Below are 22,622 nucleotides of genomic sequence, written 5' to 3'. Positions count from 1 at the left end.
CAAGGCTGGCCACCATTTGGCCTGCCCTGCCAAGACCTGCCAAGATGTATGGCAGAAAATTTTCTCTCTCCTTTTTCTTCCCTCTTTTTCTTTCGGAGAGGTTCCAAGCAAAACATTCCTGTACTCCAGTTTGTAAAATAATTAAAAGCAATTTTTATCTTCCCTTGGATGGGCTATCCTTCTAACATTGTGGAGTTATAGTGTTGAATATTTTTCTCCTTTGGATCCTAATGAATATCTCAATAAATGCACAACAGGCTTTGTCTCAAAGGACTGAGCAGAACCACGTCAGTTTCCGCTCTCTCGCTTGCGGTCTCAACCCCTTGGGTGAAAGGACCGAGTTTCCTAAACTTCATTTCTATTTGAAGGAAATTTTTCTTACCTTCTCCCAGGGTCATGTGTCCGGTGTTGAGGTGCCTGCTGTGGTGATTTCCCTGCAGGCTTTACAGCAGGCAGGGAAAAAGAAACAATTAAAGTTAGGTAAGAAACTTGGCTCAGCCCGTGTGGCCCAGATTTTACTTCAGCCTTTAGCAAAGTAAAATTTTGGAAAAGCAGTATTCAGATAACAATTAACTCAGTCCCAAGTGCACAACTATTGAAGACATGTTTGTTTTTGTTTGGGGTTTTTGGTTTGTTTGGTTTTGTTTGTTTTTCCAGACAGGATTTCTCTGTGTAGCTTTGGAGCCTGGAACTCACTCTGTAGACCAGGCTGGCCTCGAATTTACAGAGATTTGCCAACCTCTGACTCCCGAATGCTGGGATTAAAGGTGTGCACCACCGTCCTGCTTGAGGACGTGTTTAGATTGAAGCTCTTTGCAAAGTACATCTGGCTTCATCTGTATGATGGGTTCCTGTGGACTGAGAAACAATGCACAGGGTAAGGGACAAGGGAGCGTGACTGAAACAGACGTAACACCCGTGGTGTCAGGATTAGCCTGGCCCTAAAATAACACAGAAGTCCCCGAGGCTGTTGTAGCACAAGCGACATCACTCATAAGAGTGGGTTTTATTGTCTAAAAGCAATGCTCTAGATTTAGGGGGATGGGCTGGAGAGATGGCTCTGGTTAAGAGCTTTGGCTGCTCTTCTAGAGGACCTGGGTTCAATTCCCAGCACCCACATGGCAACTCACAACTGTCTGTAACTCCAATTCCAGGGGATCCAACACCCTCGCACAGACGTCCGTGCAGATGAAACACCAATGCACATAAAAGAAAAATAATAAATAAACAATTTTAAAATATTTAGGGGGGAAAGGGTCAGGGATAAGTAAAAACATAAATTCTGGGAGATTCAGCAGAGTCTTTCTCATCGGACAGCAAAGGATCAGGTTGTAAACTATGCCATTCCCGGCATCCCAGGAGGAGCAGCAAAGCCTGTCATTCCCTTGCAGGGGCAAACTGTGGGTTTGAATTTCCTGGCTCCTCCAGGGCTCATCTGTGTGCACAAGGCATTTTTGCCCTCCACACCAGACATTTAATTCCCCAGAGATGAGTCCTTGGGCTCCAGGGCACAGCCTCACCTTCATGAATAAGGGCCCTAATTTGGAGGGTGGTCTGTACTAGAAGGTGGTGCTGTTCTTAGAATGCAAGGTAGCTGTGCGTGGTGGTGCACACCTTTAATCCCAGTACCTGATGCAGAGGCAGGCAGATCTCTGAGTTCAAGGCCAGCTTGGTCAACTGTGTGACTTCCAGAATGTCAAGACCACACAGAGAAATCCTCCCTGTCTCAACAGACAACCAAAGTAAACGAAAAGAATCCACGGTGGCTCTAAGGACAATGACTTATCTCCACGTCTTCGGAAAAGGAGAGACACAATGAGGGCAGAGGAGTCAGGCTCCGGTCCTGCCTTTAGTTACTTTGGGGGTCCAAGTGAGGAATCTGTGAGTCTTAACCCAAACAGCCTTTAAGGGTCTGCTTCAGTAGGATGCCAGTTACTGACTCTAAACGCCACCAGACTATCACTCAGTAATCTCCTCCCGCAACCGTCATAGGTGAGCATGGAAGCGGGGAGCAATTTTGGGGGCGCTCAGTACCAGGGCTGCATAGGGGCCTGGCTTTGAAGGGCCTATGAGACAGGCTGTGTCAAAGTCAGATACCTAGGCAGTCAGTCTTGTTCTGAGCCTGGGAACCGGAGCTGGTGTCCTTTGGCTCTGAACCCCCCAAGGTTGGGTTCAGAACCCAGGCTGTGGGTCTTAGGAGCACAGCAGCTGCGGTTGAATGTCTATCTTTCAGCCTTCCTGGGAGCATCCAGGCAGGGGGCAGGGCCCAGATGCTATTTACAGGGATTGCCTGGATTTTGCAGGGGGAGGAGCCCGTTCGGCACTGTTTATCTGCCGCGGCCCAACCGCTTTGGTGACCAAACCACCAGTCCCATTCTGCCTGAGATAATCCAGAGCTGAGGTTGCCTGGCCGCTGCCCCTGCTGCCTAGGGCTTTGTTCGACTTTCCTCGCTTCAAGTCGTCTGACACCACAGACCACTGGAACCATGGTAGGAATCGCGGGGGCCCATGATACAGCTGGTAGATCAGGTCAGCTGTGTCCAGGTGGCACCTGTGTGAGCCAGCTGTGTCTAGGCAACACTTGTGTGAGTCAGGTGTGGGAGTGTGTGCACCTGTGAGACAGGTGCAGGATGGCAAAGTCAGGCCGAGGCTGGAGTCATGGGAGGTCCTCCAAGTGCCCTTGGGGGAACTGTTGGCATTAAAAGAGATAGAAAGCCTGGGTTGGACTCTTAACACCTTCAGTTGGGTCTCTGCAAGCTTGGGGAAGACCCTTTTACCTCTCTGAGCCTTGATTTTTTTGGCAGTTGAAAGAGGACTAATATCCTCTATTTGGTGACATTATTATAAGATCTAATAAGAGATGACACATAGAAGACCCAGCTATACCGTGTCTGACTGGCTGTACAGAGGTGTGCAACAGGATTCTGATTCCCAGGCTGGAGGTCAAGAAGGTGATATTGCCATTTAGCCCCTGAGACACACCCTGCTAGAGAAGCCAGGTCCCAGCCCTTGTCTCCTGGGCCACCTCTTCCAGCTCTTTCCCTGCAGTCCCTGGCCTCCAGCACTCTTATCTGCTGAGCCGCCAACACACCTGGAGTAGGAAATGATCTGAGGTCTGGTTTATCAGGTTCCATCCTCGTTTGACCCAATCCATCCCCTTGGCCTCAGAACGGGCTGAATTCCTTTCTGTCTGATCAGGAGGGAATCACAAGATAACATCAGGAAGCCCTGTGTGGGACGCCAGCTTCAGAGCAGCCGCTGTCCGTTTGATCTTCCTAAGTGGCCCTGACCTAAGAACCTTGGCAACCAAAGGGAGCCGGGGCTCTGTGCTGTGGCCGCGTCCTCCCCTCTTTGTGTGTGGGATGTGGGGTTGGTGATGTGACAGCCTACAATTAGGGCAGAGTGGCTGCTCACTAGCTGAGACCTGGCTTTCTTCCTGGTACAGGTCCATGGATGCAAAGGGTTCCAGTTCCAAAACTGGGCAAAGACCTATGGCTGCTGCCCAGAGATGTATTACCAGCCCACATCAGTGGAGGAGGTCAGAGAGGTGGGTCCATCAACACCACATGGGCTGCCCAGTCTTCAGCCACAGTCCTGGCCCTGGAACAGAGATCAGTGAGGGGCTTCCTGGTCTAAGCCCACCATAGCCTCTAACTGCTGTCCTGGTTAAGTAAACACTAAGCTCCTCTTCCTGCTTCCCCCACCTTCAGGTCTACCCAGAAGCCGGCTGTAATTTCCATGCCCACCGCAAGGTGTGCACAGTGTTGTGCCAAAAGCAGCCATGTCTGTACTCCCATCTCAGACTTCTGCAATGAACTCCATGCAAAGACTTGTTCATGGGCATGCGCACACATGTGCACATATTCATGCATGCTTGTGCAGATAGATGCATATGCATGCAGACCTATGTATATGCACATGCATGTACACATTCATATGCATATGCACACACAGGCCTATGTGCATGCAGCTGTACAAATGCACACACATACTTACATCTATACACAGACACACAAATAGACCTGTGCATAGATACCCACTACAAATGCACATTTATGCATATATAGATGCATTTAGGCCTGTGAATACATACATATACACATCTATGCACATACACACGCACACACACATGTGTGTGCGTGTGTATGTATATATATACACACCTGGGTTTGTATACCTGTACATATATGCATGAGTGCTTGTGCACATGCATAGATACACACTTACACTCACATCTAAGATGACTTTCTGAGAAGAATCAGGGTTGCCAGGGAAGGACACTAATGTAGGGATTGAGGACTGTACCCTAAGAGACAAGAAAGAAGCATCAGGAATGGGTAAGAAGCTGAAAAGCAAACTGATTTTGGTAGCAATTAAGGGATGAGGGAGGGAACCAGGAGTGTGCTTTTGGCATAGCTACCTAAGACGACAGTTTCTGAGATGTATTAGTCCCAGCTTACCCCGAAGCCCATCTCTCTGGCTCTCTGGAACCAGGCCGGGTCCACTAATGCCAAAGGCTCTCGCTCTTCAACTTCTTCCCACCCGCTGCAGACTACACCTGGTCCTGAGGGGCCCCTGGCTTCCTCTCTGAGCAGGTCCTGACTGACGCTGTCTTGGCAGGTGCTGGCCCTGGCTCGGCAGCAGAACAAGAGAGTGAAGGTGGTGGGCGGTGGCCACTCCCCTTCAGACATCGCCTGCACTGATGGCTTCATGATCCACATGGGCAAGATGAACCAGGTTCTGGAGGTACTGGGGCCCTTAACTCTCCTCCCCAGCCGGTTCCTAAGCTGATAGCTTCAGCCTGTGTCCCAGACTCCATGTGTGTTGCAGTCTTTGCCTCAGTCCTCAGCCTCTTCCTGCTCTGGGTCCCCAGAGTGACACTCTGATCCCTGGCCTTGCCCTGAGCAACTGTCTGTCACCTGAGCCCTCTCTGGGGTTGCTCAGGCTACTTGTTAAGTCTGCCTGGCCTGGCCACAAGAAGATGTCCATCCCTTCTCTTCCTTTTCGCCTCTTTCAAAGAGGTGTGGAGAAACAGACTCTCAAAGAGTAGACTCACGGTGACTACTTCAGAAGAACCCAAAGTGACATTGAATTAGGCTTACAAAGAGACATGAAGATCAGAGACAGACAGTGACTTGCCTGTGGTCACACAGCAAACAACAGCAAAGCTGGACCCAGACTCAGAACTGCCACTAGCTTCCTATTGGAATACTGTCCAGGCAGCTTGCCTACTAGGGACATGTACATAGGACTTCAGTCCTCACCTGCCAGGGCCAGCTCCCCTGAGCTGAATTCCACGGAATTCTCTCCCTTCCCCGCAGCCAGCTAACAATGACCTAGGTTTCTATACTGTGCCCGTATTTGCTCAGACTGGCAGGTTCTGTCTCTTAGCGAATAGCAGTCATGGCAGTAATTAACTCTGATTGCTAATTAGAGGACTGGACTTCAGCAATTGATTTTCCAAGCTCTGGGCCCTGGGTGACTGATGAGTAAACGCTTGGTGGTTGGGCTGGTGTGGATTCTCGTCCCAGCTCGGCTACCAACTTTTCTGTTTGCATGACCTTGGATCTTGGTATAGCCCCTGGCTGCGGTAGGATCTCAAGATCTCACTCTGACACAGACACCCAGCAGCCAAAAGTCACAGTTAGCCATTTCTCTTCCCTTCCCAGCGCTTAGCTATTGCCCAGGTCTTCGGGGTGAGAGCAGCCTGAGACTCTGTCCTCCAAATAGCATGGCAACAGACCCTGTCCACACCTTCCCAGTGTGGACAAGGTGAGGAGCTTGGGTGTGGCCCAGCCCCCGTCCTAGCCCAGTGTCCCAGGACAAAGCTCTTCACTTCTCTGCCTCTCGTTCCCTTTGCCTGTGAAAAGAGCAGTTGTGTGGTCATCCCTGAAGGCCTAAAGGGAGGCTCAGTCAAGAGTGTTTGCCCAGCATGTGCAAAGGCCCGGGGTTCTACTTCCAAAACAAAATAAAGAACTGGCTTTGTGAGACCAGAAGCAAGGGACTGAGGCGTGCATCTGTAATCCCTCTGCTTGGAAGGCTGGTACAAGAGGATTGCACCTTTGAGGCCAACAGGGGCTCCATACTAAGATTCTGTTTCACAGAACAAACTTTTCCCCAGTGTCCCCAGCGTTCTTGGGCTCAGTACCCCCATTCAGGTTGAGAAGTGGTTCAAGCTGGCCGCAGGCTAGGATAGCCATACTCACATTCCAGAGGGGTCTGACTGGGGACCAAGGGCCCGAAGGTGGCCTAGTTCCTCCCAGCCTGTGCTGTCTCTTGCAGGTGGACACGAAGAAGAAGCAGGTGAAGGTAGAAGCTGGTATCCTCCTGGCTGACCTGCATCAACAGCTGGACAAGCATGGCTTGGCCATGTCCAAGTAAGAGCTCTTCCTCTGGCCCCCACTGGGCCAGAGCTGCCTCTCCCCTCCTTGCTCTGGGTCCCACACTCAAGGATCTGGCAGTGAGACTGTCACACTTCTTGGGGTGTAACCCTTCCTCAGAGCTCTGCCTTTCCCACTTGGGGTGGCTTTACTCATCATGCCCCGTGGGTTAAGAGGGGAGGAAAGGTCCAAGTTTAGCAGAGTTTTGAGCAATCGTCAGTGGTCTTGAACCAGGAAGAGGCAACTGAGGATTGAGTCTTTCCCCAAATTGGCAAAATACAGCTACAGAGCCCAATACACAAAGGCAGGTAAAACCAGCCCTGGGAGAGACAGAAAAACAAGGTGGCCCTTCATGCCATGACCTTCTGGTCCTTCTACCCAAATGCCTTTGTCCTTGCTCACCTTAGTCCTAGGGGTTACCATCAGCACAGCAGTCCAGCGCAGCTAATGGGGTGACTATGACTAAGTACCACTAGATGTCCGAACAGTGGCGTAGAAATCTCACTGCAACTGCAATTAACTCTGTGGAAATCTGAGGTTTATCTTCAGGTGTTGGGGTCGGCTCACCTCGCCTTCCGAGCACAGGTCCCACATTTCTACACTATGGAAACCATTGTCCCCACCTCTCTCCCAAGGTCAGGATGGCTAGGGTATTTATAGGGTGACCGCCATGTATAGATCATGTTTAGGCTCTGGAGAAGTTAAGACAAAGGAAACCCAGACCCTACCTAACAGGAGCTCCAGCAAGGGGTGGGGAGATGCAGATACTGACCAGTACTGTACAGGAAAGATGTCCAACAGCAGTGACATGTTGAGCGGACCGAAAGACTTCAGGGGACCCTAAGTTCAGTACGACTCATTCTGGGCCTGGACCCTGAGTCTCAGGAGCTTAGCTTTCTCCTAGAGCCCTGAGGAAGTTGTGTGGGTTTCCACGTAAGTCAGGTGGGAGGCTCACCTACCCAGACCTGCTAGGCTAGCTGTGTGAAGAACCAGGGAGGTACCCGAGCCTTGGTGCATTGGGAGCAGAGGAGTCTCAGCAGAACATGTCGTTCTGCTTAGAGAAGATGCCTTTGGTAGACAGGAAAGGGGCTTGTTAGGCTGCGGAGACCTCAAAGGCTAAAGAGCTAGGCCTCCCTGCAAACCGGCCCATGCCCCAACCTGCTTTTCTGCTGGCCATGGGGGTCAGGGAACCAAGGTCTGAAGAGATGGGCTGATCACAAGCTAGGCCGTCGAAGGGGAAGGGGGGATTTTCAGGGAGAAAGAGAGTCTTCGGTCCCAGAGCATGGATGCACCTGGGGCTCCCATTGCCCTGAGAAGTCTAACTGCTCTCTGTCTCTCTTGCTCCACCTGCTGAGCCCAGTCTAGGAGCAGTGTCCGATGTGACGATTGCCGGCGTCATTGGGTCTGGCACACATAACACGGGGATCAAGCATGGCATCCTACCCACCCAGGTGAGTCTCCGGTGTCCATGGCTACCCAGGTGAGTCCCCTAGGTCCATGATAAGTTAGATCCACTTCCACATGGGCCTGAGACGCTTGAGAGTGCCCCCAGAAAAACCGCTTCCTTCTTCAAGCCTTACCAGGCCTGAAGGAGCCCCAGGTTTGTCATGGCTTTAGCCATCCCAAAAGACACTCTCATCCCCACCCCTGCATATCCTCATAGACAGCACAGGGCAAGGGGCGCCAGTTCCATTGGAAGTTATAGCCAGGAGCCAGGAGGGGGATGGGACTACCCAGGGTAGCAGTGGAGGTAGGGCCTGGGAAAGCATAGGGGTAACCTGTGACAGAGTTTGTCTGTCCTTCATTTTTTTTTAAAAAAAAAAAAGTCTTTTAATCCATCTCTCCTTGGGTCTGTGCACACTGGTAGGGTCCCTATCTTCTGGGTACATTGCTGTCAAAATCCTCAGCTAAAATGAGGATAGCCCAACCCACAGGGAGGGGATACAGTGAGAAGGTCATGAGTTAGCACTCATTCAACGGTGTCTGGCCAAACGGCAGTTCAGAGCTACCTGCCTCAGGAATGGCCTTTCTGAAACCAAACACTTTCAACTTTCCATACTGTCAGCTTGGAGTCCTTCATGGCCATTGCCTTCTCAAAGCTGGGCTTACCGCCCCAGGGGCCCAGTGGTCCCTGGGGATATAGGCAGCCCTCCCAAGAGATGAGCCCCGTGCATTACTGTCTAGGACCGATGACAAGATGGTCTTGTCAGTTGCTACACGCTGGTCGTCAGGGTGTAAAACTAATTTAAGGGGGTCACTCATTAAAATGCACATAGGATTTACTGGTTGCTTTCTTTGGAAGCCCCACTGAGCAGGCCTGGAACCAAAGAGGCGGGGCTTGTTTTGCGTTACAGTCATGCAGATGACAACGATATTGGTCGTTTTTTTGATGCTGTCACAAAATGTCTGAGGAAAATTAGCTTCAAGAAGGAAAGGCATATTTTTGCTCAGTGAGTTTAGAGGACCGGTAAGACCTAGGAAATCTGTTTACTGCACAGCAGCTAGGAACCCGGGACGGCAAAAGAAGGGACCGAGGGCAGGAGAGGTCCTTCCAGGGCACACCCCTAGTAGTATATTTCTTCCAGTTAGACCCAACTCTTGATTTTTTCACAACCTCCATCAGACTAATAGTCAACCTGTGGATCACTGAGGTTAAATCTGTCATGATTTAATGGCTTCCCCCAGATCCATCAACTGGGCAGCCAAGACTTTAACCCATGCACCTGTGGGGGATATTTCAGATTCAAGCAAAACCGTAAGGTAAAGGGGTGGCCAGCTCTCTTACAGAGGGAGGTTATAGTCCCAGGCTTCACGCTTGATCCTCCTCCCTTCCTAGGTAGTGATGGCTGTCACCTGTTGAGGTCACAGGAGTGGCTAATTCAGAGCCCCACCCTGCACAGGCCTTCAGAGGCTCGTGAAGTATCTCTCACGGCCCGCTCTCCTCAGGGCTCTGAATCTCCAACAGTGCAACAAATACCGAGATGCCACCCTGTCCCCACAGCTGGCCACGGTGTCCCATCTCTGTCAGTTCCTCCTCTCTGCTCTCCGGTCACTGTTAATCAGGATTAGTTCAGCTGTAGCTGTCCTCTCTCCCTGAGCAGCCAACCACCAACTGCGCGTGTCAGAAGCGATTTCCATCCAAATGAGCAGGTAGCAGAGTACAGAGGACTTCAATAGGCATGAGAGAAAGCCCTTCTGGAAGTGGGGACCTCGGGGACCTTCCTCAGTTTGCAACCAAAGGCCTCAACACTCACAGAAACCCAAACTTTCTAGTCAGATGAGGCTAAGCGGGAGAATGCATTTCCTGAGGTGGGAGGAGTCCTCTATTGACAAGGAAGACTCCACACGGCTGGGCAAGGCTGTTGGGATCTCGATCCGCTGTCTCATCTGAGGGTACACGTGTGCTCGCTTGGCCTTGTCAAGCACTCTCCTGGGGATCTCTGTCTCCAGGCAGCAGAGCATCACCAGGCAGTGGAGGTTAAGCTGCTTCTTGGCCGTGAGGTCACAGAATGATGGAGGAGAGGCCAAGCCAGCAGGGTCCCATGTGACGTCACATGACAATGTACTCCACACTCCTGAGAGTTGAGCGCTGACGCCAGGTTCAGATTTCCTCTCATCCACTTCTCCCCCGGTTCCCAGAATGCCCTCAGAGAGTATAAGACACCTAGCTAGGAAGTTGTGTGGCTGGCCCTAGTGGCTCCTGGGAGTAAGTGCTACCTGGTCTCTGTTGTACAAGTCCGAAAGTTGGGTGGTTCTGAGCGGGCTGTTAAGTGTGACACCTCTCTCTCTCTCTCTCTCTCTCTCTCTCTCTCTCTCTCTCTCTCTCTCTCTCTCTGCTAGGTGGTGGCCTTGACCCTGATGAAGGCTGACGGGACAATTCTGGAATGCTCCGAGTCAAGCAACGTGGATGTGTTCCAGGCTGCACGGGTACACCTGGGCTGTCTGGGCGTCATCCTCACCGTGACACTGCAGTGCGTGCCACAGTTCCACCTACAGGAGACCTCCTTCCCTTCAACCCTCAAGGAGGTACTAGCCTTCTGCCTGGGGGAGAAGGGTTTTCATTTCACACACACCCTCTTTCTTTCTTGGCCCAAGAGAGACTGATCAGAAACATGGTGAACTTTAAGACCCAGAAGAGCCTCAAGGTTTACTGACCTGTAGATATGGAAGGGATTTGAGTAGAGATCTGCCCCAGGAAAATGTGAGGACCAGCTGTTCTTAGGCTCTGACTGGCACCTGTCTTAAGGGGGACATGCCAGGACTCCCTTACCATGGAAGACACCATGGGCTGAGATCTGGGCCCAACCTCTAAACATGGTCACATCCTAAGGAGCAAAGGTCAGTTAGGGAGTCAGCATAGGAATCTAGTAGACACAGATCAGGCAGCGGCAGAGAACATCAACCCCTGGGAAACTGATCAATGAGAGGGTCCATCACCCCACAAAAGTGGGCTTTTGTGAAAGAGGAGCTTTTGAAGATAGCGCTTTTGACTGACGAGAGAGCCCAGAGGGGTGAGGGAGACAGGAATGGAGAGGGCAAGGAGAGATAGGGTTCCCAAAGCAGCAGGGAATGGGTGTCCACAGCATGCTGCAAGGAATCAGATCAAACCCAGGAGGCCATCGCAGACCTCCATGAGAACAGCTGCAGCGGGGCTCCTACAGGTGCAGGAGAAAAGGACCATCGCAGGCTAGGAAGGGATGTGTATGGAGTTAGGACCAGGTTCCAGCAGAAAGAGGTTGTAATCTTGCATGCCACCTTGTTAAATCTTGTGTCCTGCCTGCAAGTCCAGCTAGAAGGTACTGATGCTTAGTCTGGAGCTCTTGACCAACAGATAAAGGGCTTGATTCTCCCTTCCAGAGAATGGGCGATAGCCCCCGTATTTCCATTAGGGTACCAGAGCAGTGGAAATGGACCTTCTCCTGACACCCGCTTGTCCTGTCCCCTTTGAACCTAGTTCAGTAGCATTAAAATCAATTACGGACAAATCTCGGGTCTATAAAAGCTTCATCTTAGGCTGCTTCCCCCACTCTGACTCACTCACAAGCCCAAACACTCATTCATACACAAACAAACACACAGGAACACTTGCATGCATAATGTACTCTCACACATATATAACCACATGGAAGCACACATATACACATACATGCTTTTATAAACAAAACTTGTGAACCTGGATAGGAGAGGGCTCTTTTTGTAATGGGTGGGACCTGGCATGGTTCCATTCAGCAGTCACTCAGTGTCATAAAGGGCACTGTTGCCCGTGAATCAGAGAGCCACCTGAGGGTGAAAGGCAAGCAGATTTAAGTGAACAAGCATCTCGAGATCCAGAGCCAAGAAAATGGCTCTGTGAGATTCACCGCTGGGATCCTGGAGTCCAATCCAGACAACCCAGTCTAAGAGCAGGACTCTTCCTCAACCCACAGCCACTTGTCAGTTCCAACACATATCGATAACCCGGGTTCTAAACTGGTTCTGCACCTGCCTGGTGGGTTCCATGGAGACACTGTTTACGCTGTGATACTGTCCCCAAGTAGGCGCCAATGAGTGGCGTGTGTCTAAGACAAGAGGTGACGGAAACGATGGTGATGAGGATGATAGTGATGGTGACGAAGGCAATGATGAAGGCAAAGACCAAGGCGATGGTGATGGCTACAATGGTAGTGGGGATGGTGGTGCTGTGGTGGTGGTGATAACGGCGGTGGCAAATGAAGCTGAGGGTAGAAATGAAGATGATGATGGTGATGATGGTGGTGGTGGTGATGATGGTGAGGAAGTTGAAGAAGATGACAATGATGATGATGGTGATGATGGTGAGGAAGATGGTGATGAGGACAGCAGTGGCAATCAGCAGAGAATTCAAGTCTATGGAGTGACTCCCCAGTGCCCAGTACTGCCTTAAGTACTTTCTGGCCATATTGTCTCGTTTCATCTTCACAAAAATCCCGTTTGCTACTCACATCGGCCCTAGAGGATGTCACTTATCTCCTCTAGGCTACTTGGAGGAAGTCAGTATGTATGGGAGTGATTTTAATACCCAGCATATTTTAAGGCCTATATCAAGCTATTTGGTAATTTTATTGTTGTCGGGTTTTTGTTGTTGTTGTTGTTGTTGTTGTTTGTTGTTGGGTTGTTTTTTTTGGTTTTTTGAGACAGGGTTTGTCTGTGTTATCTTTAGCTGTCCTGGAACTCACTCTATAGACCAGGTTGACCTCAAACTCAAAGAAATCCACCTGCCTCTGCCTCCCGAGTGCTGGGATTAAACACATGTGCTACCACAACCCAGCTGCTGTTTGGTAATATTAAGACAACTTCAGTATTTTCTTCTATTTGAAATAAACCAAAATATGCCTAGGCCTGGACTTGGGTTTATTGACTTCTCTCTGTGACTGAGAGCCTCTCCCTGTACCAGCTTCCTTTGCATGATGATCACCATTGTGTGATAGGTACATGTTAAAGGAGGAAGGGTTCCTCTGAGCTCACAGTTTCAGGGCGTTCTGCCCATCACAGCAGGGAGAGCACAGTAGACAGCAGGAAGCAGAGGATGTGGGGTACAGACAGTGGCCAAAGTTATGCCTTAGCTCTGATCCATTACCTTCTGATAATATCTTCATATTATGAGCCCATCAATAGCTTGGCTTGGGCAGGCGGTGGTGGCAGCAGCTCACACCTTTAATCCCAGCACTCAGGAGGCAGAAGCAGGCAGATCTCTGAGTTTGAAGCCAGCCTGGTCAACAAGGCAAATTATAGAACAGCCAGAATTATTAACACAGAGAAACCCTGTCTCCAAAAACTAAAAAACACAAAAGAGCCTGACTCATTGATTTGGTCAGAGTTCGCATGATCTAATCATCTCCGGAGACGCTCGCCTAGACCCACTCAGAGGGCTTCACTAATCCAAGTGTTTCTCAATCAAATCAAGTTGACAGTCAAGATCCTCTATCCTGCTTCCCTCTTGTGCCAGGTCCTGGACAACCTAGACAGCCACCTGAAGAAGTCAGAGTACTTCCGCTTCCTCTGGTTTCCCCACAGTGAGAACGTCAGCATCATCTACCAAGACCACACCAATAAGGTAAGCACAGTGCGGGCCCAACCTGACCCAGCATCCCTGAGCAGGGGGCTGCTGGTTACTAGCATACTCACTATCCATCCTCACCGCATCCTGCACACCCTCCCTATCTCAGGGTAGCTGACATTTGTTGTCCTGATGCCCAGGGAAATGGGCTTGTCATTGAACATGAAGAGAGGAAGAGACAGAGGCGAAGGTGGAAAGGAAGGTGGCTAAGATGGGGTCCAGTGTGTCAAAACCCAGATGTGGGAGAGAGATGCAGGGAACTGAAGTACATGGAGGAGCAGACAGAGTGGATGAGTATGAGACAGCTGGCCTGGCCCATAGGATCTTTTCTTCTCTAATACTTCCACTTCAGTTGAAGAAAAATCGTCTTTTGTCCCCTTTAGTCACAGCCTTGCAAATAAGGGGTTTCTTAGCAGAAGGAAAGAAATGTAGCAGGTTTTCTTTAGGGCCACCAACCAGCTCCCAAGTCATGACTCGGAGACTTATTATTAACTATGAATGCTCACCTTTATCTTATGCTTGTCTCACTAGCGCGTATTAAAAACTGAAACTAACGTGTTTCTCCTCTTCTACATTTTGCCTCAGCTTTTACTTTCCCTTCATTCTGTATGTTGTACTCCGTGACTGACTAGCCCCGGGCTTCTCCTCCACCTGAGTCTAGCTTCCTCCTCCTCCTTTTTCTCTCTGCCTGCCAGCCCCACCTATCCCTCTACTGCCTAGCTATTGGCTGTTCAGTTTTATATTAGACCAATCAGGTGCCCTAGGCAGGCAAGGTAAAACAGAAATTACATAATTAAACAGATGCAGCATAAACAAATGTAATACACCTTTACATAAATAGTCTGTAAGATAAACAAATATAACACATCTTTACCTAGCTAAAGTAATATTCTATTCCACAACAAACAAAGCCATCACTTACCAGCTGAGGTGTTAGCTCAGCTGATAGTGTTTGCCATGTAAGCATGGGGACCTTTGTTTGATCTTCAGTATCCAGAAAAAATAAATATAAAGAGGCTTTGGGTGGTAGCACACACCTGTGTCTCTACTGGGGAAGTAGAGACAGGAGGAATCCTGGGATTCAGTGGCCAGGCAGCCTAGCTACTGGGTAAGCTCCAGGTTCAATGTAAGACTGTCTCAAAAAATTAAGATGGAGAGACTAAAGAAGATACTCCGTATTGGCTTCTGGCCTCCACAGGTGCACAGGTACACATATAAGCACACACAAAATGAACCTTTAAAATGCCATAATTTAAAAATGAATGTCAGTGGTGTCCAAATCCTCCTGTGTGTAGGGGACAGTGCGGGGTTTGTGACGGTGGCTGTTGAACACCTGGATCACAGGATCTCCAGAAAAGACAGCGACTGCGAAGCCTGGCCTGATGACCTGAGTCCATAGTCCTGGGATCCACATGGTGGAAATTAACTTTGCCAGGGAGAAATGAGGCTTCCAGTTGTCCTGGTGGCTGGGTCGTCTCGCTTTCCTCCCTCCTCCTCTGACATGTCTTCTACAGTTGGTTGTTTTTCGCTCCTCTTACTCTTTGCTCTTATGGGGGGGGGGCTGCCACCCAGCTCCCAAATAAACCACAAGGAGGCTTATTTTTTCTTATGAATGCCCGGCCTAAGCTTGGCTTGTTTCTAGCCAGCTTTTCTTAATTTAATTTATCCCATCTACCTCTTGTCTCTGGGCTTTTTCCTTTTTTTTACTTCTGTATATCTTTCTTTCACTCTTCCTCCGTGTCTGTCTGTCTGGGTGGCTGGTGTCCTCTCTCTTTTTTTCTTTTTTTCTTTCTTTTCTTTTCTTTTCTTTTTTCTTTTTTTTTCTTTTTTTTTTTTCTTTTTGGTTTTTGGTTTTTTGAGACAGAGTTTCTCTCTATAACATTCCTGGCTGTGCTGGAACTCACTTTGTATACCAGGCTGGCCGTGAACTCACTGAGATCTTCTGCCTCTGCCTTCCAAGTGCTAGCATTAAAGGCATGCACTGCCTGGCTTCTCCTTCTTTTCCTTGTTTCTTTATCTTTTCTTTCCAAATTTTTCCTCCTATTTATTCTCTCTGCCTGACATCCCCACCAATCCTTGGTCTTGCCTACCTATTGGCTGTTCAGCTCTTTATTAGACCAATAAGGTGTTTTAGATAGGCAATGTAACACAGCTTCACAGATTTAAACAAATGTAACATAAAAGATTGCAAGATATCTTTGCATCATTGAACAAATATTCCACAGCATAAACGAATGTAACACATCTTAAAATAATATTCCACAACAGTCTTCTAATGGGGCATTATGATAAACAAGTCAGAAGTTGAGCCCCTGGTGCCTAACTCTAATATTTATCCTTCCAGCCCCCCTCCTCTTCATCTAGCTGGTTTTGGGACTGCGCCATCGGACTCTACCTATTGGAATTCTTGCTCTGGATCAGGTAGGAATGCCATGGGACTGCTATCCCATCTGTATGCGGTGGAGGACATAGTCCATGAGCAGAGCCCCTGCCTTTACACCTGCAAACTGGGTCTGCCTCCTGGGTCTAGGGCCATGGTTTCAGCCCTGGCCACGCACTGGATTCACATGGAGAGCTTGAGTGCATTCTAAGGACAACAAAATCATGTGTATTTGAAGGAGAGTAAGGCACCCTGGGAGCTGGCAGCATGTGGACTGGGAAAGGCAAGGGGAATATGGGATTGGAGGAGAGGGTTGAGTCCATATGAGCAGTGCCTGTAACAAGTCAGCAGGAGTTGAGGTAGGAAAAGTGGTGGATGGGTGGTTTGGCGGATGGATAGATGGATGGATGGATGGATGGATGGATGGATGGATGGATGGATGGGTGGATGGGTGGTCTGGTGGACGGATGGATGGGTGGATGGATGGTTTTGTGGATAGACGAATGGATGTATGTATGGATGGATAGATGGGCGGTTTGGTGGATAGATGGTTGGATGGATGGATGGATGGATGGATGGATGGATGGATGGATGGATGGATGGATGGATGGATGGATGAATGGATGGATGGATAGATGGATGGATGGATAGATGAATGGATGGGTGGTTTGGTGGATGGATGGGAGATTTGGCGGATGGATGGATGGGCAATTTGGATGGATGGATGGATGGTTTGGTGGATGAATGAATTGACAGTTTGGGTGGATGAATGGGCAGTTTGGATGGATCAATGGAAGGATGGATGGATGAAAGGTTTGGTGAATGGATGAATGGGAGGTTTGGTGGATGGGTGATTTGATGGATGAATGGATGGATGGATGGATGGATGGATGGATGGATGGATGGATGGTTTGGTGAATGGATGAATGGGCAGTTTGGATTGGTGGTATTGTAGATGGATGGATGGGAAGTTTGGATGGATGAATGGATGGATGGATGGATGGATGGTTTGGTAGATGGGTGGGTGGATGGATGGATGGTTTGGTAGATGGGTGGGTGGATGGATGGATGGATGGATGGGCAATTTGGTGGATAGATGGATGGATGAATGAACGAATGGTTTGATGGATGGATAGATGATGGATAGATGGATGGATGGATGGATGGATGGGAGGTTTGGTGGAGAGATGAATGGGAAGTTTGGTGTATGGGTGGTTTGGATGGATGGATGGATGGTTTAGTGGAAGATAAATACATGGATGAATGGATGGGTGGATAGATGTGCAATTTGGATGGATGGATGAATAGATGGATGGATGGATGAATAGATGGATGGATGAATAGATAGATAGATAGATAGATAGATAGATAGATAGATAGATAGATAGATAGACAGACAGACAGATAATTTAGTATTTAGTGAATGGATGGATAGGTAGTCTGGTGGGTGAGTGGATTCTGAGCATCAGTGTTTTGTTGGTGTGACAACACACCTGAGAATGTCATCTTAAAGGAAGGAAGGCTTATTTAGGCTCATGAGTTCAGAGGTCCCAGTCCATGGTTATTGATGTCCCAGCTGTGGGGCTGAGGCAGAGACTCCTGGTGAGGACATAGTGGTGAAGGACTGACCACGTCACAGCAGGCAGGAAGCAGAGAAAGGAAAGGTCTGTGGGTAGATACACATTCAGAGGCACACTCCTAGTGACCTGATTCCTCCCACCGAGACCCATCTCCTAATCGTCCACACAACGGAAAACTCCCTGATGCTGTGTCAACTCACCAAGAAAGGCAGCACCCACCTCGTGATCTAATTACTTCTTTAAAGCACCACCAGTCAAAGAGCAATCCTGTGTTTGCACCTGTGCGTGCGTGTGTGTGCGCGTGCGTGCGTGCGTGTGTGTGTGTGTGTGTGTGTGTGTGTGTGTGTGTAGATCTTGAAAACAATGGCACAGTGAATTTTCTAGAGCCAAAAGCTGAGAGGCAGTTGTGTCTTGGCCCAGGAAGCACTGAGCTCTCTTCCTATAGCTCCTCAGGGAACTCCCAGCATTGTATCTAGGGACAAGAATCTAGCCCAAGATTCTCTCCCAAGACACTGGCCCCCTTTCGCTGCTTTCTCTTGGCAGCATTGAATCACGGTTCCCAGGGTGTAGATGGAGAGTGAACAGCACATTCTTTATGGAACTAAACCTGGCAGGCACCTGCCGAAATTAAAACTCCACTCTGCCTAGACCTAGCTATCCCATACAGCTTTGAGACATAGACATCTGTTATTGCGTGGTACGAAGTGACAAGATCCTGCACATAGTCTTAAGGGCTGGTGGTAGGACACCAATACCATACTGATCCAACCTGTACACAGCAAGGCCACTAGGAGAGTAGAAGTGAGGAGGGAGGGCCTGGCATGAAAAAAACTCAGCCCACAGAACACACAAACACACACACACACACACACACACACACACACACACACACACACCCTGCCTCTCTGCCCTGTCCCCTCCAGCTCCTATTTGCCGTTCCTCGTGGGCTGGATCAACCGCTCCTTCTTCTGGCTGCTGTTCAGCCACAAGAAGAAGAGCAGCAACCTCAGCCACAAGATCTTCACCTACGAGTGTCGCTTCAAGCAACACGTCCAAGACTGGGCCATCCCCAGGTAGTGCACGCCCCCAGGCCTACTGTGAAAAGCAGGACCCTCCAGAGCTGGGAGTCCCTATTGCCAGGACTGAGCATCCTGGGCCGAGGTTCCCTGGGAGCCCTGTATGGAGCCAGGGAGGGGGACTGGGGCAGTGCCTTCTTACTCTGGGGTCTCTCCTGGGCAGGGAGAAGACCAAGGAGGCCCTGCTGGAGCTGAAGACCATGCTGGAGGCCCACCCCCATGTGGTAGCCCACTTCCCTGTGGAGGTGCGCTTCACCCGAGGTGATGAGATCCTGCTGAGCCCCTGCTTCCAGAGAGACAGCTGCTACATGAACATCATCATGTACAGGTGACCGTGGCCTGCAGGGCGTCATGTAAAGGGATTCCTCTCCTCACTCAGTCTTCTCATGCCCGTTTCTGAGGCCACCTTCTCTACCGGGAGATTGCGGTGATTTTAGCCCCAGGAAATGGCGCCTCGCTCCTTCGAGTTCTTATATTACTCCTTCCCTGTAGACTCTTGTGCCATGTACCATTTCCAGCCTGTGCTTCATCCCTGTATTCTGGCATCAACAGTGAGTTAATATTAATGAGGAACACTTACCATTTATGAGGACTATGTAATGGAAAAGAGCAATCCATCCCAGCTCAGGGGCCCAAGTTGGTAAGCATATTCTGCTGGCCTGGAAACCATGCTATACTGAGACCGGTTCTGAAGCTGGTTTAAGTTCAGTCAGTCGGGAAGATATTAACCTGATGCTGAGATGTATCTGTCAGTTGCAGTGAATGAACACAAGCCCACAGCTGACCTCTCTTTTCAGTCAACAGGAGGCATGTGGAGTTTGTCCTTTTTGGTTCCTTGCTAAGATGTATTCCTCATCTGCCACTCACCCCACCTCCCGTTCTGCTTCATGCCTTCACAGGCCTTCGCTGGCTTTGCCAAAGAGTGACCACCTGATCTTTCTAGGGTATTCCTTCCCCATGTAGAAGGCCCCAAATCATTACAAAGCCAGGGACAGCTGATGTCACAGTTCTTAGGGAGCCTCAAGAACTTCTGAATGACACACTGAAGGAACAGTAGTCTAGTTCAGAGAGGATATGGCTGTGGTGGTGGCTGTGGTGATGCTCCTGGGATGTTCATCCTGTCTGCATGTCTCCTTTCCTCGCTCCTTGAGTTCAAACGCAGAAGTGAGAGTTGCCAGGGGATGCATCTGAATGTGCGTGTTCAATGCTAGCACAGAAGTCAGCTTTGGGGACCAGTCACTTTGGGGCTGAGTAGCTGGGCAGGAGGACCGACTAGGCAGGAGACATTCAGTAGGTGACATGGCCATGCTTTCCAGACATGAATGAGGTCATCCAGGGTTTCCAAAGCACTAGCTGTGTGTGCGTGCGTGTGTGTGTATGTGTGATGTGTATGGGTATTGTATATGACTAGTGTGTATGGGTGCTGCACAAAGATCATGTGAATTATGTATGTAAATCATGTGTGAATACTAGCTGTGTGACTACTATGTGTGTTTAAGTATTGTGTGTAAGTATTGTAGGTGTGAATACTATATGTGTGCAACACCGTTAGCAATTTTGTCACAATGAATGTCACCCCGTGCAAACCTAGCTGGCATGCCCTTCTGCACGCCCCTGCTGTTGTTAGACTCTTTGCCTGTGCATTACACTGTCTCTGTTTCATACTATGGTAGCTAACCTGTGTAAAGCAAAGGCCAGGCAGGACATGAGAAATTTTTCAGCTTCATTACCGTAGGGTCTCCGGCCAAGATTAAACTCACAGTCATGTCCAGGTACCAAGTGATGAATACACAAAGGAGACAAACTCTTGGGGATCCCTTGGGGATGCGCCATGAGCAGAAGCCCTCAGATGCTTGTCCTGGCTGTGCTGTCCTGCAGGGAGAGCCAGTCGGATCTCCAGTCACCTGCCAGATTAGAGCAGGCCGCTGGGAATGTACCCGAGGCAGGAGGGGCACATCATGAGACAGGGAAGGCCGGCTAACCACCTTTTTCTCTGCCCTAGGCCCTATGGCAAGGATGTGCCTCGGCTGGACTACTGGCAGGCTTATGAGACCATCATGAAGAAGTTTGGAGGCAGGCCCCACTGGGCAAAGGTAACTTATCGCCACAGGGCTGCTGCTATGCGCTTGGCTTCCACCAGAGGGCGCCCTCCTCTCCATTACTAGGAGCTAGTAAAAGGGCCCTTGGGGATCTTCATAGAAACTTCCTTCACTTTATCGGATTTTCCTATGGTGCTTGTGAGTAGGATAAGGCAGGTATCTGTGTGTCCATTTAACAGCTAGAAAAATGAAGGCCTATGTGGCAGTAGGACCGGAGCCAGGACGTCCATAGTATTATGGGATAAGGGTTCCTTCACCTTTACTTTCCAGACCCTTTTCTTTCTGTCTGGAAGTCTGTACTGTGTGTAGAAAGTGGATGGGAGCAGTGTTCAGAGACGTTGGGTCCTGGCCTGTGAGCGTAGCCTGCCAGCTCTGTGAAGACGAAGTCTACTGCATCTGGTTGCTTCCACAGGCCCACAATTGCACCAGGAAGGACTTTGAGAAAATGTACCCCGCCTTTCGAAAGTTCTGTAACATCCGCGAGAAGCTGGACCCCACTGGAATGTTCTTGAATTCGTACCTGGAGAAGGTGTTCTACTAAAACAGGAGTAGCAGACGCCACCCTCACCCCTCACGGTCGGTCCTGCAGCCTTTCGGGGGGGATGGAACAGGGTCCCACAAGCACAGTAGGGGCCGACCTCCTCTTCTGACCACACAGAAGGGCTGGGCTCTGGGTGGGGCCTCTCTGCTCCTTTCTCCACCATCTTCAAAGCACCTTCAGGCAAGAGGCAGCCTCTCACTCAAGTTCCTGTTTGCATTCCCGTGAATCCCACACACATTGCAATCATCCGGGCTGTTTCCTGAGGCCTGAAGTTCCCCGGCCCTCTTCAGAAGGAATCCCTTGGCAAGAGTTTTAGCACAGGGCTGGCATGGAGCATGTTCTGCCTTCTTTTATCTTGAAAAGTTCTTCTGGATGCCCAGAGACTGTCTGGTCCTGGGCAAGCCATCTTCCAGACAGGTCCCGCTGGTCTGCTGTGGCCTGGCCCTTACAGTGCCTCTTTCAATGTTCAGAATGGAACACGTCTCTTCTGTGTTTCTCTCCCATCGCCTCAGAGACAGGTCTTAAAAGTAGGGGGTCTCACCATGTCCCTGGTTTTCCCTGGGTACTGTTCTTACCTTCCTATTTACAAGAGTGATTTCAGTTTGCTCTGTGACCTTTCTAGAGTGTTCCTTGGAGAGCCAAGATTCTCCAGCTGCTTTGTAAAAATTAAGACTCTGAAAATATTGTTCTGCCTTGAGAAATTTTTATTAATTCTTTATCTCGTAAAGAACTAAAGTGCAAAATGTACTTACCAAAGGAATCGCCAGATCAGCAAAGGGGCAAAGAACTCGGGTAGACGTTTCTCCACAGCAAATGCACACAGGCCATCGAACGCATAAAAAGTCGGTCAGCATCCCTGTCATAGGAAAGTGCAAATGGAGGCCGTGGCCTGACACGCTTAGTATCAGCAATAACACATAGTTTAATGTAGAAACTTACTTAAAATACTGTAGTTTTTAAATTATTTATTTATTTATTTTTAAATTCCATTTTACATTTCAACCACAGTTCTCCTCCCCACTCCTCCTCCCTCCCCACACCCCCCTACCTCCATTCCAGCCCACCCTCCATCTACTCCTCACAACAGGTAAAGGGTGTCAACAAAGCCTGGCCCCTCCTCCCTGCATTAAGGCTGAGCATGGCATCCCACTGCGGCGCGCATCCTGACCAGCAGGAATGAATGCCACTAAAAATGAGAATTCCTTCCCTGGTCACGTCTTTATTCGGAGCATTTGATTGAGGAAAGTTGGGGGAAGGGAAGATAGAGCAGGGACAAGAGAAAGCTTAGAGAGAGGAAGTAGAGCCAGAGGCAGCTGCTTTTAAATGGTGGAGAGACTTGAACGCTGTCCTGATTGGTAAATGCCATTCTGCTGGTCTGAGCATGTGCAAGCAAGGGTGCAGGCAAGGGTGCTCAGCCCCACGTGGCTAAGCCAGGTATGCCTCCAAACTGCAGGACCACCTGTGCCTCCAGGTGGCTCCCAACAGCTCCCC

At 49.6% G+C, this 22,622-nt stretch overlaps 1 protein-coding gene across 1 annotated transcript; it reads left to right on the top strand.

Moving 5' to 3' along the window:
• The first annotated feature begins 2,332 nt into the window (after positions 1-2,332).
• On the top strand, positions 2,333-21,816 carry LOC125392153 (L-gulonolactone oxidase). The gene is made up of 12 exons (XM_048421928.3): positions 2,333-2,489; positions 3,446-3,547; positions 4,621-4,746; positions 6,283-6,377; positions 7,741-7,831; positions 10,221-10,406; positions 13,345-13,452; positions 15,800-15,876; positions 18,339-18,488; positions 18,655-18,819; positions 20,494-20,584; positions 21,003-21,816. The coding sequence occupies exons 1-12, from the start codon at positions 2,487-2,489 to the stop codon at positions 21,129-21,131; spliced, it is 1,323 nt and encodes a 440-aa protein (XP_048277885.3). The 5' UTR covers positions 2,333-2,486; the 3' UTR covers positions 21,132-21,816.
• Positions 21,817-22,622: the final 806 nt, after the last annotated feature.

This window comes from Myodes glareolus, chromosome 12 (assembly GCF_982192425.1).
Source record: "Myodes glareolus chromosome 12, mMyoGla1.1, whole genome shotgun sequence".
NCBI classification, from domain to species: domain Eukaryota; kingdom Metazoa; phylum Chordata; class Mammalia; order Rodentia; family Cricetidae; genus Myodes; species Myodes glareolus.
The sequence above is the reverse complement of the archived record's forward strand: the minus strand, read 5'-3'. Positions and strand labels throughout refer to the sequence as shown.

Excerpts from the sequence above, each read along its gene's own strand:
- LOC125392153 (XM_048421928.3), top strand. Across the intron at positions 7,832-10,220 it reads ATGGCATCCTACCCACCCAG|GTGGTGGCCTTGACCCTGAT; the intron begins GTGAGTCTCCGG and ends TCTCTCTGCTAG. Across the intron at positions 15,877-18,338 it reads GAATTCTTGCTCTGGATCAG|CTCCTATTTGCCGTTCCTCG; the intron begins GTAGGAATGCCA and ends TGTCCCCTCCAG.